Raw genomic sequence first — 24502 nt, forward strand, 5'->3', positions numbered from 1 at the left:
CTATCAATTTATTGGCTACACAAACTATGAAAGTTAATTATTTACAAATAATTTCTCCTTGGAATTTCAAGGATTACTAGTTCTAACCTCATGAAATTTTTTTAGAACCTTTCAAATATTTCCAAAATTGATAATTTAGTTGATATTGGATTTTTCGCAGTGCAGTAAAAATCAACATAGAACACACAAAATATTACAACAATTTGCATAAAGCCTGTTACTGTTACGATTTCGAGACGACGGCGATTCCAACAGCGATGGGATGGCGATGGCGTCTGCGGCATGCAACATCCGAGATACAGATACGCCACAAGCCACGCGGCTAACGGCGAAAAGTGTGCGCTGGACGCTCCTGAAGTACATGCACGTACATCAAAGATGGAATGGAGATGGGAATGGGGATGGTGTTGTATGTATACTGTGGATACGATGGGATGGGATGGGATCGGGTCGAGATGCCAGGCTACACGTACAGTTAGACGAAGGCGTTCGCAGAGCCGGTTTCCCTCGCTCCTGGACACCGGACTATACCATTATAATTACAAGAACAACAAGTTATGGCAGGTGCCAGGGATCCATGAAAACCGAACCAGCGTAAAGTGAACAAAGACCGACTCAGCCTGTCAGCCGTAGATTTAATGCTGGAAATTATATATCATTTTAATAATAACGCATCAAATTACATCAACGAAATACTCGTGCCGAGACATAACGTCTAGGAAATGAAAGATCAAACTGTGATTGGAGCTTCTTCAGGTGGGCAGGTAAAATCATTGCTTTATGTGCGATTTCAGCGAAAAGGGAGAGAACATTAATGGAATTGTTGTCATTGCTCAAAGCGAATCAAAGTGGCGTATTTTCTCAGCCATATATTTACTGATTCTATTACTTCCTTAATTATTTGAAAGATGAATGAGAGGTTTTATTTAGCTAGATGCGAGTCTAAATGGGGTGCCAGAGGCGGGAAATCGGAGGTATGGATTGGTAGCTTGAGTTTTAATTTCACAGATCCAAAGCCAATTTAAGTTTTTAATGAATACTAAAGCGGCGTATCGAATTACTTTAACTTATCATTAAAAGTAGTAATAATTATCTTTTTCGAAATTCCATGCTAAATGTCAAAAAAAACCTTTGCTTTTATGATGTGTTACTTTAATACTTTTGTAATATTATTTAAATCTGTGCTTTTCCACCAAAACTGAATTGACTGCGTCACCTGTTTTTTCCAAGTTCCCCCTTTTTCCTTTCTATTCATCACTTTAACCCCTTAGCTGAGGGGAAAAATACCTTGTAAAGCATTCTTTCCCCTTGCCAATTTCGTTTTGACTTTATTCAATTTCAATACGTTTATTTAGAGCTTCGTGTTCTGTGATTGGTAAAAACAATCAATCAACATGGCTTGGTGGCTCCCTGCAGCCACCGTTTTTAAGGCTAGATAACTTTCAGTTATCATATCACGTACAAATTGAGAATACTGAATGCCTCGCTTCCTCCCTGCGCGCTGCGAACTGTCAGATACAAAACCTTCGCACTCGAAACGCGAATGCCAGGCACTTGTGCACATCTCATCGACTGACATCGATCCCATCGATGCTAGCTGCATAATCTCTGCTCTCCAGCTGAAAATCCCCATACCATCCTCATCATTCCAGACCCGATAAACCGAAACCACTTGATGTTGGCTGCTCTAAGCCGAGTGCGCATTAACTAAAAGCCGCCACTATCGACAGAGGAGGAGCGAAATAAAAAACATTTACTGAAAACTATTTGCAACAATTTTTCACAGTCAGCTGCCATAATTTTTCACACAAAACCCCCAGCCAGATGAACAGGGTCCGGTGCCTTTTTTGCTTTTATTTTAACACTTTAAACGATGACGTTTAGACGGAGTAGGAAGGGGTTTGAGGATTGAGGATACCGATGGGTTATTGTGGATCCGTGGATGCAGCGGTGTATTTCCATTTCTCGGTACGCTGGCCAACACTTTGTAATCAACCATGGAGTGAGGGGCTTTGACTTTGCACACTACAAAAATATTTTCAATTGCTAGATTACTTTTTGCAAAACAAAAAAAAGTGCAAATATAAATTGTGACCAGATGTTACCAAAAAATTTTCATATATATTTCTTATTTTCTAAATATATTTGAATATATTTTGTTTAAAATCTATTTTTTTCTGTTCTGGCATTGCATTATATTGTCAAAAATTGTAGTATGCGTGTAAATTGATTATTTAAAATGGAGAATGGGTAAAAAAATACAACAAATATAACATATTCGAATTTGCATAGCAAACAAGTGCTTTTTATAACTTTTATTTTACAAACAATTTAGAATTTGTTATCTTAAAATGGACAGATGTAGGCATTAACAGTTGAGGTTTTTTTTTAAGTGTACGCCTCAGCATTTTACTGCAGATGCCTCGCTTGGATACAGATACAGATATACACCACAATTTATCTCACAGTTTGCAGTCTAAACAAAACCGACTGGCCCGTGGGGAAGTTTTTAGCTGCTCAGCGGCAGGCTCATCGGAATCATCGGACTCATCTCTCCTGCCGGACCATTTGCCATGTCCGCATCCGCATTGTCCAGTTTCCCCAGCCTTTTTCCCCTTTTCCCCAGACTCTCTAACCCAGCGACAGCGATAAATGTTTCAGCATTGCGAACGCAAACTACGAAACTCCGGGAAATATACAAATGATTTCGTATTTATTTCAACCGTGTTCGCAACGATGACAGCCCAGCAGAATTCTCTGGATCAAGAGGGTCCTCCGCTCTCTAGCTCCCTACCAATTTTCCCGTCGCCCTGCTCGCTTTTGCAAATTTCTGGTGAGGTTAGTCTAATTATCTATGCGGGTTTGCTAGGCTCCACCATGGGAACATAGGTCTCCATGGTAGGAAAGGCCGTAATTGATGGGCCTAAGGGCAAACCACTGATGTACGATATGTTATGCGTTCTCTTGTCAGATCCCTGGAACTGAATTAGCATTGACTTCGAATTTTGTTGAGTTTCCGGACTAGCTAATCACTATTTGACTATTCAGAAGCAACCTAACATGACAAGAAGCCAATTTCTCGATAATGTAAACAACATACTAATATGCAAAAAATAAAAAATGTTTATTTAAAAAATTAAAAAGAGATCATTTGGATGATATTTTATATTTTATTATATTTTTTCTCACCTTTACAATATTATATACAAACCGATTGATAAACTTTTCCCCATCCCTGGCACTTTCCACTCAAACTTTCCCACACTCACGCTTTAAGCCCAATTTTCCATTTAATTGCCAACTCTGTGAGTACCTTGAACAGTTTAAGCCGATTCAATTTAGTGAATGCAATCCGGAGTTAATGCGAAATGCTTTGATTAATTTTCGGACTCGATATAATCGCATTGGTAATACGACTACCATGGAAAAGTTGTTTGTACAAAAGTTCTCCATTTTTTTCCCGCGATACCACCGGACAATGACTGCGGCTCCCATGGCGAGGGCTCCAAACTAAGATAAAGCCGACGACTTTTTTTGTAGCATTTATTTTCATTTATTACAAGAGTGTTTTTTACACGGCGAGCTGGGTGGGGAAAAAGGAAAAATAAAGTAAAACATGACACACAATCGGTCATTGATTTCGCGCATTCCTTGGTGACCCAAACCATTGCAGAATTTCTTTTGTGCCTGCTGATAAATGATTTCAATATTTATTTATATATATATATAAAAAGGGAACAAAATCGCGTCAAAAGCCTGTCAGTCTCATTAATTTCCGCTTGAACAGCAGCAACAACAGCGAATGAAAAGAAAAAAATACAAAAAAATCGAGATAGCTGACCAACATTCAAATGCTTTGTGTGGCTCCTCGGATATTCAATTGCTGGAAAATGCTTTGCGTCCGTGGAAAACTATCTGCTAATGAAGGCCCAACCTGCCGTTCGGACAGGAAGCGCTTTTCAGCCCTGCTCCTGATCCAGGAAATGCTGTTGGCCAGCGGAGAGCGGGGCTCGGAATGGGTTCCTGGGGAAGTGATTCAGCATTTGGCATTGAATCCATTGTGAATGCCACTCGCGGGCCACATTTATCAGTCATCGCTGGCGGGGCTTAAAGGTTCTGCTTTTCAATAAGATAGAGTACTGATAGACGACGAATAAATTGGACTGAAAATAATGTTGAGCCTGAGACAAGGACCTTAACTTGGTCTGTCGAGTGTTTGAACAAATCAGAATCTGGTTGGGAGTTTGATTAATTGTCCCATCACTCTTTTGAATAAATCAAATTTAAACGAAGCTGAGGCTACAAGATGGTAACAGAGTATAGGAAATGATATGCTGATATAAAAATGCACTATCTAAAATGTTTACTAGCAATTTTACCATAAAAATTGGAAGATTTTTTATTTATTAAATTCCGTTTTAGTTTTAAATACTTATTTATGTCCTTAAAGAACATTTTATAAGAAGTTCCAAGTTAGGGTGTATTTTTCAGTGCAGAAAAGTATCATATAACCCCAGACCCATTTGTTTTTCACTTCTCCACTCGAGACATTAGTTCTCCTTGGTTCCCTTTTCTATGCTATCTTCTCTAGTCCCCTCAAATTGCCTCAAATTAAAGGCAGCTTACCCTCGACGCGACCCATGACTGAAAACTTTAAGCCATTTGTCAACACATGGGATCGTGGGCGAAAGGGGCGTGGCAGATGGAGCATGCAAAAATGCGTTGCCCAACGCACCTATAACCGAAAGAGTGAACGGAGAAAGCGGGGGAATGGTGGGTGGGAAAAAAGACCAGGAGAAGAATGGATGAACGGATGGCTGCTCCAAAAATGGCACCAGAAATACCGATACCGAGACCCAAAAACACACACCCCCCCCTTGGAAGCACTAACTCAACCCGAAATCCCATTCATTCCCCGTAGACCGACGACCACAGGAAAATTTATAGGCAATAGCTAAAAACAACATCGCTTCACTTGAGCGTGAACAGTGCCAGCCAAAAGTACGACACACACAAAATGGCAGGGAGAAAAACTTCAATTCGGTTCTTTTTCGATGAGGTTCGGGTTCTCTACATCTCTGAATATAAAAGTCAATGGTTCGCATAACAAAGCACAGGAAAATAAAATAACGAGACACGGAATTTTGTTTGTTTTGTGGATATTCCGTTCCATGAAAACTAAATTAAGCCATCCCAGCGAAAAAAAGGAATACTGCAAAAATTAGAAGAGACGGAAATGTTTTTTGCGAATTCCACCAAAAATTCACGGAACTAGAACCGCGCATCACCTGCCACAATGCCTAAACAAAAATACAAAAAATAGGGGCGCGGAAGTTTCGACAAAGAATGAACAAAATGTTTGTTTCAAACTTGTTCAACCGAAGACAATCCCAAACAAATGAAAAAACCTTTGCCATCTGACAGTATGCACATTTGGAGAAAGCCAAAGTTTTCATAAGTCGAAGTGAATTTCTGTTTTTGGTAATTGCTAACGAAAATAAAAATAACGATAGTGCGTCTGGCTCATTGCAGATAATGGAAACCAAAACTTTTGCCGCAGGGTCCACTCTCAAAAACACCTGACAGGGGTTAAGTTTAAGGACCTACAGGTAAGACTCTATAAAACTTTTTATTAGGATTCCAAATAACAGAGTGCGACACTCGGCTTGGCGAATTATTTGCGTATTTATGGTTGACCCTTTTTCGGGTTCCAATCTCCACTCGACTTAGGTCCAAAACACCCCTCTGGGGAAAACTTTTTAGCCAATTGGCTTTGGGCGAAAGTTTTTGACAGTTCTGATTCCGAGGGCTTGGTGCTCTGAATTACGGGTTGAATGAGTGTGTCTCACATAGATTTGAAAATGATTTCGTTACTCACACTGGATGACTGCTAAAGTTTTGAGTTCTGGATGGGTTGACTTACCTAAAATAAAAAGAAGAAATTTGTAAGTTTTTTTTCTCGTAAACATGATTATTATAGATATTAAATTTAGTTCATGGGGAGTAAAAAATAAAAAACTTTAAAGTTTTACAAATAACTACTTGGTCCTGCACGTAAATACTTTCAACATGGCCGGTGAAATACTAAAAATAACTATCCTCCGACATTGGTCTCTCCTTGAAAAGCCTTAAAACTTTTTACGATTATGCAATCAAGTGAAGCTCTGGGCTCATCAAAATTCCGTACACCTTGAGCAAGGGATACAATCACTCAAAAAGATTCCTGATTTCGTTTTGATGGCTTTTAATCAGCTTAAAAATTAGTAGCCATAAAAAGTGCTTACTCTTCTCCTCTGGGAGAAGTGTTCCTACATCAGTGGCAGGATTATTATGCTTAATGATGTACAACATAAAAATCCTTTTTTTACGATATGCAAAAGCATTTTGATAATTTGCTTTAAATAATAAACAAGAGGAGAGGAATTCTCCTCGCAGTCCGTGAGAGTCATCACAGGATGCAGGCAGCCATAAAAAGTTTGAGCGTGCCGTAAAAAACACTTAAAGGTGGTGAATCAGAGGCGTCGGGGAGAAGGGGCGAAAGCCCTAATGGGTTGCTTAAGAACACGTTGCCACTTTGCCGGGGAGATGAGAAAAATCATTTTCATGTAAATTGACACGTTTCATTATGAAGATGGATCTGAGCAGTAGAAGTAGTAGTGGTGGGCATACATATCTGCTGGTGAACGAAGCAGGGCCCCACGTTGGGCGCCATATACCAACAGGGCTGAGATGATGAGCTGCAGCACCAAGAGCTGCGTGTGGCTGTCATTGCCAGGGTGAAAACCCACCGGCGGGAGAAAATCTGAGAAGGGCAGAGCCACGTATCATCATGGCGCACATTGTGGTCGAGCTTGCCGGTTGCGAAACATGATATGATATGTGGTAAATAAACTACCCGACACCAAGTTCACAGTGTTCTGGTTTTATTTTTGTGGAGTACTGCGGGCTTAAGGCAGCAACAATTGGCCGGTAAATCCCCTTTGATTCTGAAACAGGAAGCAGCTCAGCACGATAAGTTTTAAGTTTCCACATAATTAAGGGGTTCTCGATTTGTATTTATTCGTTTTAAGAAGGTGTTGAATGGGGTGCTAAGTGGACTTACAAATGAGGCTGCTTCCATAAAATTGGCAATAATAAATGTTGCCTAAAACTACAGATTATATATTTGAAAGTAGTTTAACGATGTTGTTCATTAAGAGATTTATATAAAATTATGTGATTCCATAATTTAATGGACAAATTTATACAGGAAATTAATAAACAGAATTCATTAAAAGTCCCTATTTAATTATCTCATTATGGCTTAAGCAACCTATCACTTTCTTACAACTTTTGGAGTTATAAATCAATTTTTACGGTTTCACATGGAAAACATTAAAAGCTAAAGCGCAAAAGAATGTACCTGATTTTATATGGCAATTTTATGTTTTCGCTAACCAGGGGCATCCAGAATTTCAGCACGATTTTTAGAGCTCTCAAAGTTACGATCTGTTAACCAACTGACTTTCCTCTGCGGATCGCGAAACCTATCCTATCATTAGCATTTTAACCAGCTCATTCAGCCAGACCGCCCCACAATCCAGATGACCGGCAATTGTGGCGAAGCATTCTCGGAGCTTTCACTCAAGCCTTAACCCACTGCTGGTGCCAGGGGGCACAGAGTGGACACTCCAATCGGGTCGACTGTAATTTTGTACTCATGCTTATATCTGCGAACTGAATCACTTATTCAGCATGGAGGGGCAGACTGAACGTGAGTTCGTTTCCCGGACATCTGTTTTTCTTATGCTCACCTATTTACAACCGCTTTAACCTAATTTCATTAGGGGGTTGCTCCAGGGGGTTTAGTTTTGTTTCTCCACGAACCACCAACTCAATTAAGCCGGAGATAAAAAATCAAATGGACCACTATGCTGGCAGCAGACCTCAACACTCTCATTTGCAGTTGAATGTGAAATGTGAAATGTTAGCGGAGAATTGAAAGCTGCAATGTGGACCTGGTGGCCACTCATCGTCACCAAGCATGTCAAGTGTTTTTGGCCCCAGTCCCCCCTCTTGAGTACGTATGTATGTGTTCCCCCTACTCCTGTCTACATAAAAATCCAATTTTCGTAATTAAAAAAAATAAAAGCCATGCAATCCAGCTGCCTTGGGGGCATTTGCAGGGCCCAGAGTCCGAGTCTCATCTCATTAGAGCACTTCCCTTAGTGTCTGCAGCCTGCCTCATCATGTCCCTGCCCTTTCCATTTAACGGTGGCATAAACACTTGAGACCAACGAAAATATATACACTGGGAAAAGCATTATCAAAACTAAAGAAAACCAAAAAGAAAAAACTCAGAGGAACTATAGTTACACAAATATTCCAATAACTTTAACAACTTTTATTCAAAAATATGATTTTTTATTCAATAATCCCATTTTTTTAGTGTAAAATTACCAAAACTGAAACTGGAAATTTAGTTTTCAAACCATTGAAGAGCAAAAAAAACTGAAAAGAATGCAAAATAAATAAAAAAAGAATAAAGAAAGAGACAGCGTGAAAGAGATGAAAAATAAAAAATTACCAAGAGGGCAGCACTGAATTGAACATTTATTCTATTCCCCGCTGGCTCTCATCGTGTGTATGAAGCACTTGAAACCAGCATATCATCGTTGCCCATAGACAAAGGTCGGGGCAAGTGAAAGAGACGGGGAATAGTGAGCGGAACAGGGCAAGAAAGAGACAAAGAGATGTGGGGGGAAAGAGACGGAAGGTCGGCCATCAGTGTCCAGGAATCGTTAAAACGCTTAGCACGTTTTTAATTATGCCAGCGGATGGAATACAACGGGTTTGTAAAGGGGGCCCAAAGGGGCGGATAGACTGTGGGCGTGTCTTGGGGGCTGGTGCCCTTTATTTTCGGGACTACGCTTCAAGGGGCAGACTGCGATTTCCACTTAACTCCAGTCTGCTTTCCCATTGTCTGGCCATTCGTCAAATGCAAATTGCAGTTTTGTCGACAGGAAACTACAGAAATTGTATGTAAATTTGGACAGACAATGAAAAAATAGATCGAGAAAAGGTGAATGGACATTTTACTGTTTTTGCCTTGATTTACAAATAGCCTTCATTCCTTAAAATATATCTTAAAGCACAATAAAAGCGCTTTGATTTTTATAATCCTTGAACAACATACAGATTTTCTTTTTATTCAGTAGTCCACCCCTTAAGCTTCATAAAATCATTTTAAATCTACTAGATAATGTTTTGTTTTTAAGCTATTATTCATAGTTATTTTTGTAAAATCTGTCGATAAATTGCCCTGTTAAAACTCTTAAAATGGCAACCCATCCCTCTTAAACTCTAAGCTACTTTAAAACTCAGTCATTTTGCTGGCCATAAGCTTTGGAAACAAACAATAAAGAATAGACAAATATTTAGCAGCGGACAAGGGGGGAAAAATGCAAAAAAAAAAATAATTTAGCAAACACAAAAACTGCTGCAGGATATGAAAACTAAAAATAAAATCCAGACAAACTCGTTGGCCTGGCCTGAATATCTCTCTGTAAATTGTCCTGGGGCGATAAACTGAACAGCAAAAAACTGTTGATAAAATAAAAACATTTTGGATAAATTGAAAATGGAGAAAAAACGCAGGCTATTTTTCTGTTTTCGTATGGCAATTATTGAGTTGGCTTAGAATTTGCAATTTTGGCGAGGAGTTCAACATGTTGCACAGTCTGTGATTTGCTGTTGCAAGTTGCCAGTTGCCTGTTGCCTGTTGCTTTCTTGGCTGCCGCCCCAAACTGCCCGCTGGCAATTTTCACAGTTTGTCAAGAGACTGTGGAAAATGGCCGGTGCCAGGGAGAAAAAGTGCAGCTAAATTCGCCTTCTTTCCTCCCCAGACATCACTCAAATGTCCAACTGCAGCAACTGTGGGTGCATCTCTCACCTCCTTTCGGCCGCTTTCCTGTTCGACTTGTTTGGCTGTTGTTTTTTCCACTGTCTGGGCCTAGAAACTCTGGTCTATTGACAGTAGCCATAATTTGTTTGTCTAGCTTAACGTGGCCAGGATGCGGTGAAGGGGTTGGGTCTTCGCCGAAGTCGAGTGGCAATTGCCAACTCCGCTGATGGCTTAAATATTAGATGTTGTTTTTTTAGTTGCCGTTTGCTGTGTGGGTTTTTTTCTTTTTGCATTTACTTGGCCTGTTTGGGCCACAAAAACTGTTGACAGTTATAAATGATGGGGTTGGCTCTCCAGTGGGTCCACTGGCTCATAGGAAGTGGCTATCGGAGGAGTGGACTAGTGACTGCCAGTCAGGCCCCCAAGTGAGTACTTAAGTGTACCTAATCTGGGTGTCAGGCGGTGGAAAACTGTACCGCGGAAGTATAAATTTAAAAAATTCGGCAACTTAAAAAAGGAACTATATACAAATAAAGCTGGAACTTAAATCCACATTTCTTTACTATTTAATTTAAAACAAATTCTCGGAAATGATCTTTGATTTTCCTTATTTGGCTCCAGAATGCTAACCCAAGACTGCACTTCTAGATTCCATAACTTCAGTTGTTGGATCCCGATTTTGACGTGGGATACCTCTATGAGTTTGTGGTTAAATTCTCTAATACTTTACCTAAAAATATAACTGTTGGACGAGGGTTCAATTTTTGACTCGTTTTCATGTTCGATTTTTACGAATTCGCAATGGCTTCCAGAATGGGACCCCAAAATTGGACTTCTAGACTCCATAACTTGAGTTGTTGTAGTCTGATTTTGACGTGGGATACCTCTTTGAGTTTGTGGTTAAATTCTCTAATACTTTACATTAAAATATAACTGTTGAACGAGGGTTCAATTTTTGACCCATTTTCATGTTCAATTTTTTTGAATTTGTAATGGCTTTCAGAATGGGACCCCAAAACTGGACTTCTAGATTTCATAACTTCATTCGTTGTAGTCCGATTTTGACGTGGGATACCTTTTTGAGTTTGTGGTAAAATTCTCTAATACTTTACATTAAAATATAACTGTTGAACGAGGGTTCAAATTTTGACCCATTTTCATGTTCGATTTTTTTGAATTTGTAATGGCTTTCAGAATGGGACCCCAAAACTGGACTTCTAGATTTCATAACTCGAGTCGTTGTAGTCCGATTTTGACGTGGGATACCTCTTTGAGTTTGTGGTTAAATTCTCTAATACTTTACATTAAAATATAACTGTTGAACGAGGGTTCAAGTTTTGACCCATTTTCATGTTCGATTTTTTTGAATTTGTAATGGCTTTCAGAATGGGACCCCAAAACTGGACTTCTAGATTTCATAACTCGAGTCGTTGTAGTCCGATTTTGACGTGGGATACCTCTTTGAGTTTGTGGTTAAATTCTCTAATACTTTACATTAAAATATAACTGTTGAACGAGGGTTCAAATTTTGACCCATTTTCATGTTCGATTTTTTCGAATTGCAATGGTTTTCAGAATGGGACCCCAAAATTGGACTTCTAGACTCCATAACTTGAGTTTTTGTAGTCCGATTTAAACGTGGGATACCTCTAAGAGTTTGTGGCTAAATTCTCTAATATTCTACATTCAAATAGTTTTTTTAAGAGATGGTCAAAACTTTGGCCTATTTTCATGTAGGATTTTCCGTATTTCTAATGGCTTTCAGAATGGGACCCCAAAACTTGACTTCTAGATTCCATAACTTGAGTTATTGTAGTCCGATTTGAACGTGGGATAACTCTATGAGTTTGTGGCTTAATTCTCTAATAATCTGCGTTCAAATTGTTCTTTTAACAGAGGGTCCAAATTGTACCTTATTTTCATGTCTGATTTTTTCCGTATTTCCAATGGCTTCCAGATACCATAACATGAGTTATTGGAACCCGATTTTGATGTGGGATACCTTTTTGAGTTTGTCGTCGAATATTCTTATATTTTATCCTCAAATTTTTATTTTAAAAGCGAGTCATATTTTAAGATGCTACATATATGTTTATACTTTTTTAAATGGTTGTTAGTAAACACTTTTTAGAATAATGTTTTTTTCAAGTTTTATACTTCAACGCGGAATGCGTATCCCAAAGCTCTGCGGTACCCAAATTGGCGAGTCATTAAAATATACCCAACTGCTGCAAAGGCCTCACCATAACTTTAAGCTATTATTTCGTAACAATAAAATAATACGGCACCGGAATAAAAGTGCCTAAACACCTAAAATTAAGTGTGCCTGCCGAGCCTAAAAGCAATTTTCAACCATCAGGAGCCATTAAAGCGGCAATTTGCATTCATTTCGCCTTCAAAGCGGATACCCATATTTTGAGCCATGCCATTATAACGGCACATAAATGTGCTAAATAACTGCTAGAGTTGTAATTCGATATCGCAAAAATCGAAATCATGGCATTTAACCCATATTAGCCGTGGCAAATTGATTTGGTGGCCAGACCGCCCCCTTCACCGCCCACTTGTGACACACCAAAAACAGTGAGCTTTTATCGTTTATCGTTTTATCGCCGAGCAAATTTCCTTTCAAGATAAACCCACAGACGGGGGCAATGGCCATAAATTACGCACTAAAAGTTACACTTACAAGCCAATGCCCAAGATAAATGTGCTCAGATCGATCTATCGGCATCAGATAGCCATCGATTGGGTTCGAGTCTCGGGGCTTTCACTCTATAAATAATATAATCGATGCAAGGCATATTGGTAATCGAGGCAAGGCTATCGCAACAATTTAATCGCCAACTTTAATTGTAAATCTTTTCGCACAAAAAAGTGGCACACCATATAGTGGACCCCCAGCTATTAATGGCTCGATTCGGTTTGGTTTGCTTTTGGCCCGGCATTATAATAATGCTCTGGTAATAGTTCGATGGCCATAGGCGTTATACCAGCCAGACATATAAGGACCTCGGCACCCTGACATGGCCAGCAATTTTCACTCGATGCATTGACAGGTGGCCAACATGCAATGCTGGTTATGCATAAACCCAAGGAGCTGCAGTTGCAGTTGCAGTTGGCCAGGTGGGGAAAACCCAGGTGTGTACAGAGGGGATAGCTATATGTATATATGGCCCAAGCTGACCACAAAAATATATGTCGAGTCCGCAACGGATGTTGGAAAAAAATCAGCATTCTGCTTGATTGTTTGCTCACCTGCTATGCAAGCAAAAGGGAAATAAGTGAATGTGTGCTAGGTAGTCAGAGCTAAGGTTCTAGAACATTGAGAGATTTTACGAAGGAAAGGCAATTTTTAACTCCAGATGTGCCTTCATAAACACCCTAACAGCAGGGAAAATTCAAGGTAAACTTCTTGCACGTCATTGTGGTTTTTGTAATATCTGCCTATTATTACTATTTAAAAGGACTTCACTTCGGAAAGTAAAGGAGTAAAATTAAATTCTCGAAAATTCGTTAGGCAGATGGTTTAATTTTGGTATATTTAAATTCGGTAAACATTAGTTTTGCAATATTATACTCAAGTTTGGAAATCCTACGAAATCTATGTATGGTTGCCTAAATTATGTTCTAACTAGACTTACCGAAAACAGCAAGTAGCTCCTCAAAATAAGATATTTTTAATAATTATACCTTCATTATCAGACTAATTATCAATTATTCTTACATCAAAGTAGATAATCATTAAGTAGATAATCACTCAAAGAGCCCCAATACCGAACTTTCCCACCACGCAACCTGAAGAGCCAGTCAAAAGACCCTTGAAAGCTGTCATGCGGGCTAGATTTTTTTTTATCACACCGCACTTTAAGTATTTTTAAACCATAGGCGGGACACTCAGCCCGAATCTCTGAGTCCCCAGATCCAGAGTCAGATGCTGAGGCTGCAACTTCAACCTGAATCTGCAGGTGCTCTGATTGTGTTTGCTTGTCCGGCATGCGTGCTGCAGATGATCTGCCGGGGGACTGTCCCCAGTCCCTCTGCCAATCTCCCTCGAAGTGAATACAGAGATTTTAATTAAATTAAACTTTACTTTGAGACACGTGTCAGACGGACAGACCGGCATCTCGTGCTATCGACATCTCTCGATGGGCTGGGCCGTAAGATTTTTACGACACTTTTTTTTGCGTATGCTGTTGCCATTCTTTGCCTGCTCGTGTTATTCAATTAAAGCTGGGACTCTGCTTCGGTTTTAATTGCATGAAAAATGTTTTTTTTTCTTTTCTAGTTCTATGCAAAAACGAAGAGGCCTCTAATTGATTGCCAGAGATTGGGTTTTTGAGGCCTATGTGGCTGCGAATATTTCAATTGGTTTGCCTTGCCAAGGCAAACAACTAGTTCGAGTTTGCAGTGAGAAAAATTGAATTTGAGTTGGTTTATATTGGATACAATAGTCACATTTTATTAATTTTAAGGAAAAACAAAATGCAATAAATTTAAGCTTTAATTTTTACATTATTTTATTATAATGTCAAAGTGTATATATGATATAAAAAATAAAATACAATAAGGTTTACCTTTAATCTCCTTATAATATAGTGATTTAAAATCCACCTCCACGGAAACCCCGGACTTTCCCTAACTTATCAACCTACTTTTTCCCCCTCTAAACCTGACCCACATCATAATTCTTCCTCAAGTTTCATTTGGCACATAAATAACCTTTCCGCATTTCATGGGGCTGCCAAAACATTTGACTTGTTCACCCACTCCTGAAAAAGCGAATCTATCGTGTTTCAGGGTATTTTATCCGACAAAAACATGCACAAATGGGGGATACGTAGCCCAAGCTCCAAACTCGTAAACCCAACACAATTTGGTCACGATTTAGGCGACGCACACGCCAAAAATTCATCAACATGCAAAGCTCTATTTTCTCCTGCTGCCACACAGCCAATCAACCAATTTGCCTGATAAGAAGCGTTTAGCTAAAAACATGCGCCAAATTACACCGAATTTCTCACTGTAATGTGTACAACTTCCCCAACTCCGTATCCCCAAAAACCTCTGGCAAAATGGGAACTAGTTTTTATGGCTCCGACATAAATCAAAAGAGACCTTCCCATGCCGTTCGGAACAATCGAAGTTTTGTGACGCGTCACGCAAATCTCGATAGCAACGCACATACCACCCATCAAAATGAAGGCAGAAACACAAAAAAAAAACAATTTCCACTTGTCAAAAAAGGAAAATTTCATTTGACGTAATGTCAGAGAGGGGAAATGGACCTCCCCTCTGCCACCAGAAAAATAAGGAAAGCGGGAAATTATCTACCAAACGCAATTCGACTCTGCCGTAAACATAAATCCAGGCGAATCACAAATCATTGCTAGCAATGCGATTCGTCATGAGTCGGAAATCAGGATGAATTCCCATTCCGACTGTCTCATTGTAATTAACGCGACAATCAAATTTCGGCCGCCAAATGTCGCATGATTGATCCGAACATCAGTCAGATGATGGCCAATGACCAAGGGCCAAACTGCCACAATTTCGGCCTTTTTCACTGGGCCAACTAGACTCTTGGCTTTGGCTCCCAGTTGGCCAACACGCAGCATCAAAATTATCTTCTGTTTCGTTATAGCCATCATCAATTCGATTCATCTTCACTCTATTGGGTCAGGACTGTTATCATTTGGGTTATCTTAGATCTTGATATATGTATTACCATCTATGTGGTCTTATAATATTTTATTATAATTATCCATTAAGGCAATACTACATATTTATATAAGACTATATAAGATTATAAAGAAATGCTTTTAAAAATTCACTAGTCCTTTAGTAAACGAATACTTTATATATAAAGAAGTACCTTATAACAAAAATAGATCTAAATGCTCTTTTAAATTATTAATATTGAGATCGCAATGATCATCTCCCCCGTCTTCCCATTAGTCTTATGATCTTATACCAACAGACCTTCGACCATATGGCTGTATCTTTTAGAGGGCCTTAACCGATTGCTCCACATATGCACGCTCCATAAGTCCGAGATGATTTACAGTTATGACAATTTTAAGTTGGTTCATTAGTGGCACACACAGATGCCCAACGTGGGCTGGCCTGTGTGCGTGCCTGAATGTCTGTGTTATGATTGAAGATGATTACGAATGTCTTGTTATGGCTGCGGAATGGAAAACCCCGATCGTTATCCATCCGCAGTCGTTTCCCAGCCGTCAGCTGCTCATCTGGATCTCCACTCACAGTTCCGTGGTGTGTCTACACTTTAATTAATAGCCACTGTCAGCATTTTTGAGTTAGGCATCCGCCAAGATACCCCTTGCTCCCCCACAGATTTGAGTTGCATTTAAGTAGCTTCATTATGGCCATAACTGCAGAGCTAAATTATATCTAACTAATGGTTGTTTGCGTAGTTTTCCGGGGGTTGGGGGCGGGTTCTAACGTTAATTGAATGATTTTTGCTTGCTTAAGATTCCAGAATCGTTTTACTTTTTTCCCCCGACATGCCAGCCATATGTTGCCAAGAACTTTCTCTATTTGGTAGTGGCAAGTTTTTCACACAGGCATGTTGAGGAGCTCGAAAAAAGCAGAGAATTTCAGATTATTATCTTTAATCGCGTGTTGATGGGGGTTTTGATATGTGGCTTGGCTTTAATGTTACTAAATTAATACGAATAAAATGTTATTATTTATCTATTGATCGTAATTGGTTGGGTATTACAGGTATAATCATATCATTATATTACCAACTGTAAATATAAACATTTTTAAAAACAAAGATAGAATTGTTATTTTCCTTTAATTATATAATGTTCAAGGTCTGTCCATCATAAGATCAAAGATTTAACCACGCAAGCTGTGATCTTAATTTTTATTACAAAGCCTTTTTTATATTTCCTGACTTAGGCAATCACCTCTTTATTGGCACATTTCTTAAAATATATTCCAGGCATTTTTTAGGGGATTACGACAGGACATTATCTTTATGTCTTTGCCAACGGCAGATCCTTCTTAATGAGTCCCACTTTGATCATCCGAAACCCAGCTGCTGCTGCAGGCATACTATTCAAATACGATGCTCCGTAAACCTTTAACAACTTTGCTTTTTCCTCCTTGCCATATATGTTTACCATATACCATATGCCTGGTTTCCATATAATCCAGATTCTACCCACATGCAGACTGGTCGGTTTTGTGTGGCTGCTTCTCCTTTCTTCACTCGGTTGGAGCATAAAATTTATGATTTGCCTTTTCGGTTTGCCCGTTTTACTTTTTGTCCCCAACAAAAAAAAAAAACTCGTTTTCAGCCTTTCCATTTGTGGACTTTGTGCGCCTGCGTGGCTTCCTTTTTTTGCCCATTTCAGTTCAGTTTTTAATTAAGTCTTGTGTCGGGTATGCGAGGTGTTAACTGAGTTCCAACCGACGAAGCCAATTTGTAGCTCCAAGGAGTTCCATTTTCAATCTAAAATATTGAAGTTTATTGGCCTGCGGATAGGGGGACGGGTTTTGGGGTCCACTTAGTATGTCAGTCAGCCATCTTTGGGGGGACCCAAATATTTCAGTTTATTTGCAAAGAAGTTATGGCCCCTTCGTTTCACTTTTGTTTGCCATTGTCTGGCCCAAACAGACAATGGGCATTATAAATTCATCAGACAGACACGCTGGCTTACATGCGAGGAGCCCGATTCCTGCATAATGTATATGGATCTGAAGCTGGGGGCATCTGAAGTATCTGTAAGATGCCTTTTGCCATCGCAAAATGGCGCAGCGTTTCACAGAACAATGCAAAACAGCAAAACAGACAGCAAACAACAGGAGCATAGTAAAAAAAAAATAGTAAGGAAGAGGACTCCGTCTGAGGTTGACATTTGTGTTCGGTTCGCCTTTGTTTTTAATTGTGTCAAATTTTGTATGGCCCAAAGGGGGTGGTCTTTTCGCAAAGTGGAGCACTGCGGTGCACGTAGGTGCAAATGAAAGCCACTTCATTGAAAGAATCCTGTGGCAAGAGCCCGACAAAAAGATGTGAATGGCACCGATGTAGGTTCGGTTTGAGGGCCTTACCTCTGTGCTCGGTTTTGCGGGGGCTTAGTTCAGAGCACGGGGCGTCAGTTCTCTCTGATTAAAAGGGACAAACAATATGGGCGAATATGTGTTTCAGTTTCATGCTCTAGTTCATCCAACAAAAGCGGGAATCGCTCGAAGGGAAACGGAAAAGTTTTGCGAAATTGAAAAGCAAATACAGGTTTTTTCGGTGGTAGTGGTAAACCTTCTATTCACATTTAGATAGAGATTGTTCACCCAAAAGGGTTCTCATTAAGCATAAAATATATGCCAGATACTTTTCGGATGATAGTTAATTTTAGCCTAAAAACGTTTCCATTTATCAGTAAAATTTATTTGTTATTTTAATTTACCATAAAAAACAATTCGAGATCCTAAACCAATAATGCACCAATAATCCAATAGATTAAAATACTGCACACAAATCAAGAAATATTTCTTAACTTATCACCATAAACTAAAAGTATTGATTTGCTGAAAATTCTAACTATTCTTAAATTTCTATCAAAATAAACCAGAACTATTTCGTTAATTTGAAATATTTGCATAGATACATCAACCCCAACACTTTTGGTGTAAATTGCTTAGATATATTTTGTGTCGCATTTACAAAACAGCCAACACAAAATACCCGACTAGTTTTAGTATACTAAATGTAAAATAAAATCACAAAAAAACCGAAAAAGGTGACAACTGAATTGTGAATTGCATTTTTGGGGTGCGGTTAGCCAGAGTTATTAAAGCAAATGGTAAATGGCCTGTGCTGGCCGCCAAATGGACTGTCATTAAACGGCTGGCTGGCAGTAATTAAATATTTAAACATATTTAACTGGCCCGCTGTCAGGCAAAAGTCAAAGCCAAGCATTAGCATTTCGTTAACAATTCCATGAAAATACAAACATATATATTTCGAAAACAAAATGAACTTCTGTGGGCGGCTCAAAGTTGTGTCATAAAAATCGGTGCTCGGGGGGGATTGTTGTCAATCTACGAACTGTGTAACTCCAGCCCAAAAGCGTTTTCTGTGTGGGTTCTCAAGTGGATGAATGAAAATATTTTTAGTTTCTTGGTAAATATTTTATTTTTGAGCTTTTACTTTCGTTCTTGATTGTCACTTGGTTTGGCTGGATTTTGCCATGTCATCGGATACAGTTACGATGTCCTGCAGGACATTGCCTGGCGTTAGACAAAACGATTTTGCTGTCCTTATCGCCTTGGTCCAGGCAGGCCAACAAAAGGTTGAGGGGCCCAGAAAAGAGTGTGGGGATAAATTGTTTTCCCATTTCTCTGGTCATTTTTATGGATTTACAGAGACACGCTAGATTTTACCCCCCAGCCCTGTATCCTGTATCATTGTTTGTCTGTGCTTAAGTAGCCGGAAGTAGATTTTTCCCCTCCCCGGGAAATTAATTGAGTTGAAAACGCTTTTGTTGCAATTTCCCCACGCTTGGTTGGGGTAAAATGAGATCCGTGTAAAAATAAATAAATAATCGTCGCCAGCTTAACAGTTATTGGTTATAAATTGAACAGCTCGAGCGTGAAATATAAAGTGGATTATAGTTTTAATGGAGAGAAACAGAAATGGCAAAAACAACAAAAGCCTCTGCCATAGTTTGGTATATATGTTAAGGTCCAATTCGAGGGATAAATTGCACAGATAACTAAAGGAAATACAAGTAGGTTGGGTGGGAAATCCAGGCAGAGATTATCTCTGGGCTTAACCATGAGTTGTTTCTGATGAGCTGCCGATGATGATGATAACTGGCAGGGAATAAAAGAGGTCCAGACAATAAAATAATGTTGGGTAGTTTAGGGATTAGCTAGTGTCTGACATGATATAAACGGTTAAGGACTTATAGCTCTAGTACCTTATCTTATATGGCCTATAAAAATTCTCAATATCAAGAAGAAAATTTGTTCTTGAAGTCGACAATGGGCAACATATTTGTATACTACTCCGTTAATAGTTTTTTAGAAATACTATTTCATTTCCTTAACTCTTTTAAAATATTATTTACTTCAGCTGCTTACGGTTCTACATTTTCCCAACGCAACATCCCTAGTATTTGTCAAATATCCTACACAACTTCCCATCTACTTCCGGCCATCATTATCCCTTTTCCGTAGCAAATTCCACGGATACGTAAACCATTAGATGACGTCAAAACCTTTTCAGAGCAAACAGATTACCGAGGGGCAATGCCCGATTGATGGCTACATGTGTAGACAACTGGGCAACCAGATACCCTCCACCCTTCGCCCACTTTAACCCACAATGCCAGAGTCCCGATTGCCGAACACCATCTAACCCATGGCAGCCAGAAATAAATTAATCAAAGAGCGCGAAAGGACAACAGTTTAGTTTGTGGATAGGAGGGAAGGATTTCAGTTTGGTTGTTTAGGAAATCGTAAATCCATTAAAAGCCTCATTTAGAACGCTTTTGACGCATTTAGAGGGGGGAAAAGTGAGGATAGAAACAGTCCGATTTGGGGATTATTTGTAGGCCCCAAATTGAATCATCCGGTGAGGAGGGCCCCCGGCCAGGACTTTTAATTGTGGACGAATCCGTAATTGATTGTGCCCTCTTATGACTGCCGGCTTTCCACTCAGTTTCCTCTCTGACGGCAACCAGATTTTCCTGACCCGCACTACTGCCTTTGCATAATGGATTCGGGGCAAGAAAAGGCCAAGAAAAAGGGCTGTGAAAAGCGAGCAAAGGGTTTTCATGACCTACGGGGCCTTCGCCTATGATTATTTCAGCACAGACTGAGAGAATTTCCAACTAATTCCATTCAGCATTTCTCACTCTAACTCATCGGGACGTATTTTGCTTTTTGGTTTGGGTAATTGATTTGCGAAATTGCATATTTTGTATGCCTGATTTTTGTTTGTACAAGTTTCAACAAGAGTGACTGGTTAATTTAGTCAAAAACGGTCTGATTGACAGGCCAATCGAGAAAATGGAATGACGAAAAAAGGAAAATTGAGAAATTAGCCCAAGATGAATGGAATTAATATTTAATATTTGGCTTACAGGCAAACAATTAGGAGTTGCCTTCGGATAATTAAAATCATTTAAAGGTGTCAAGGCATAATGTTATTTTAGGGATAAGAGATATGATTGCTTAATACAATATAAATATTGTTTTTACTTAAACAAAGCGAAACTAATTTGAGGAGGTGGTAAGATAAATTATAGATATTTAAATACATTAGAATACCGAAATATATTCACAGTTTAGCAATAATTATTTTTATAACTTTATATAACACATATAAAAAATAAATAAAGACCTAGTGGTTCCCTTGTTACTGCGGGTCTCTTCAACAAAAGCCGCCTTAACTTTTATCTTTAGAGCCCTTGTAAAACGTGTGTAAATACCTTTTATTTCTAATAGGGCTTTTATTTGTTTATATGGTCGGATCATTATCTATCCAATAAGCATTAATTCACGCTCTCACACGGCGCGATTATCATTAGCAGACACAGGGACCTATCTGGCTCATAAAGCACGGCAAACAGGGCCCAAACACACAGAGATACGTTTGCAGATACAGATGTATTTGCAGATACTCTTACAGACAATCGTGATGTGGGCCAAATGCAATCCAGGCAAACAAGCTGCTAAATTTCGCACGCAGCTCTCAAAAGGCATTTAAGCACGGGGTCTCGAAACTCCGGCTAAACCAAAGATGCTGACAACCATGATGATTCGGGGATGGCAAGAAGGAAGGCCAAGAGCAACTGATGACACACAGCCAGGGAAAAACGAGACCAATCAAGAAAAAGCGAGAGAAAGGAAAAAACGCAAAGGAATCGCAATGCTAAAGTAGCTAAAAGATACACATGTATCCGCCAGATACCCAGACACTGAGGGAAGTGTGAATTATCCTGCCTCAAAGTATTTAATACGCTTTACACATGGCAGCAGACAAACAACAGAGTGTCGGCTAAAAATAGCTTACGAAAAAAAATCTCAGGCAAAAACATTGGAAACACATAGATGATCACCATCACTCATCCAAAACAAACACAAAATAAATCGTGGAAAATCAGTCACTTGAGGGACTTAAGACCCCGAAACAAAAAGCTGCTGAGGGAAACGGGTGGAAAATTAATTAAAGAACGTGAAAATGCAACAGGCGGAACCCCGGTTCAAGTTATTAAACATTCCTGGGTTCTTGTTACGTTTTCTTTCTTTTCGGGATATTTTTAAGCAGGCATTACAAATTACACAACTCCGAAAAGAACTGGTTTACCTTTCCTCAGCCGAAGCCAAAGAGACGATCTACCTGACGTTGTTAACCATCTTTTGAGAGCTATGGGCAGGTAGAATGCGGGTTCGTCGGACCCCTCTCTTTTACTTTTTTTTCTCCTTGCCCGTCAAGGACCTCCTGCTGTTTTCCCTGGTGGTTGAAAATTGTTTTCTTGGCGCAACAGGATATGCATTTTTTCCCTACACTTCTACTCTGCTCTACAAATTGAGTCTGGAGTTCAAATGAAGACATAAAAAATCCGTTGACCTACATGGGGCCAAACAAAAATGTATGGCGTATATAAACTTCCAGGAACAATCGAAATTTTAACTAAAGTCTTTTGGAAAGAGGGCGTAATAACGAAAACGTACACTCATAGTTGCTTAGTTTTGCCAGTCTTTAATAACATAGAGTTGGTAGAACCCGACGGTCTTCTCAATGGAAAGGAAGAATTCCGACGGACAACATTTGGTTATCTTCTTCCCATAAAAAGTTCTATAATATATTTCCTATACTTACTATTTAATTAAAAGTTACTTTTTACAATATATCACCCTATGACCTCCCATTACGCTTATCCTTTATTTTTCAAGCGTTTTATTATAATATTGTAATCTGAAAACTCACCTTTCCGCCTACTTTCAGTTCGTAGCCCATGCCCAGCGGGGTTTTTAGTTGCACGGGGCATACGAATCCGATGTTGCGGTGGGGACTTTCCACGCCCGTTTGGTGTTTCCTGGTGGTGACCTTGGCCACACTCCTTGTGGGCGTGGCCGCCGTGGAGGCCGAGGAGGTGGTATTCTCCGCCACGCACAAATGCTCCCCGCCATGGACGGGAAACTTGGAGCACTCGAGATTTTCCGGCCAGTTGAAATTGTAGGTTTTCATCAACTTTTCACACACTCTGGCCGATTCGCACAGAGATCGACAGGGCGGTATGGGTATCTCCAAAATTGTGCAGACCGGAACATAGAGTGAGCAGAGGAACAACTGGAGATCATCGCTACATCCGATCTTCACGAGCGGAGCGAACTGATGGACCTCCAGACCCGCTTCTTCCTGCTTCGTATGGCCAATAAGGTTCGGCATAATGGTCATGTTATAGGGTATGTTCTTGCAGATCGAAATGGTGATGGGTTCGCAGCGGTTGTGGTGGGGTAGTCCATCCAATTCGGTTCCCGAACTTGGCATTAATCCACCACCACTGCGATAGTAGGGGCTGGCATCCAGGGGACTTTGATCGTAACGCTGGACACCTTGTATCAAGGTGGGTAAAATAAACAGGATCTGACGCCACATTTTGGAATTTTTCGGTATCGCTCTTTATCTCTGTCAAAGAACTTTTGGGGTATTTATTTCGATTTTGTTTAAGACTTTTAAAACACACACATGTTGCTTTACTTCTTGCACTCACTTGTACACCATGAAATATTTATCCAATTTATTTTTTTCGGCTTAGAAACTACACACCCACAAAACACTTAACACCTTTTAAATATTTGCCGGCGGCAAATATTTAGCTTGGCCTTATAAGCAAATAATAAATATTTCTCTCAATTTTATTTGCGTTTGCTTTTGCTCTTTATCTTGTTTGAACTTATTTTCCTATTTGCAAACTATTATTACGGTTTCGGTTTTGACTTTGCTGGTGGCGAAATATTATTTTGTCAAATTATACGTTTTGGTGGTCTTAAGACCTTGTTTACGTTGGGTTTTTGATGTTATGTGGCTTTTATCTGGCAAAGTACCGACTTTGCTTGGACTTTATTCTTTTTTATCTTTCTGTTTGAGGCAATTATACCGTAAGTGCAAATTATTTTTGCCTCCCCCGATTTCAGCACTTTCCTTTCTTTCTCTTTAACACTTGTTCGAAAAACGCGCAAAAATAACCGTACACCCGGAGTTGGAAACCACTTCTTTTGCACGGGGTTTACGTCAAAAGTCGAAAACGGAGCCGGAGTTCGAGACGAAATTAGTCCGCGAGCACATCCGCATGGCAGGGCATACGCTGACAATCTGAGGAACCGAGGCACTGAGAAAGATATGGACTGGTCGACAGCGAGTCCAAAACACAGGGGTCTTTCGAAGCCGCTCTCTCTCTCTCGCTCCCTCGCTGAATATGCGCTCTCTCGCTCCGTGGGTCTATTCAGCTATATGTTCCATGGGATAGCACTGGGGGCGACCTTGAATTTGACACTCTCGGTGGGTGAGAGAGAGTGCTGGAGAGAGTAGAGTGAAAGACAGGGCTGTTATGCCATTTGTTTGGATGCTGTCCC

At 39.7% G+C, this 24502-nt stretch overlaps 1 protein-coding gene across 1 annotated transcript in view; it reads right to left on the reverse strand.

Annotated features, from left to right (window-relative positions):
- fz (frizzled class receptor) overlaps positions 1 to 24252 on the reverse strand; it is a 95778-nt gene extending 71526 nt beyond the window's left edge. The window contains exon 1 of the mRNA XM_017079370.4: positions 22854 to 24252. Coding sequence (XP_016934859.1) covers positions 22854 to 23525 — 672 coding nt within the window. The 5' untranslated portion in view covers positions 23526 to 24252. The remainder of the gene's footprint in view (positions 1 to 22853) is intronic.
- Positions 24253 to 24502: the final 250 nt, after the last annotated feature.

This window comes from Drosophila suzukii, chromosome 3 (assembly GCF_043229965.1).
Source record: "Drosophila suzukii chromosome 3, CBGP_Dsuzu_IsoJpt1.0, whole genome shotgun sequence".
Lineage (NCBI taxonomy): Eukaryota > Metazoa > Arthropoda > Insecta > Diptera > Drosophilidae > Drosophila > Drosophila suzukii.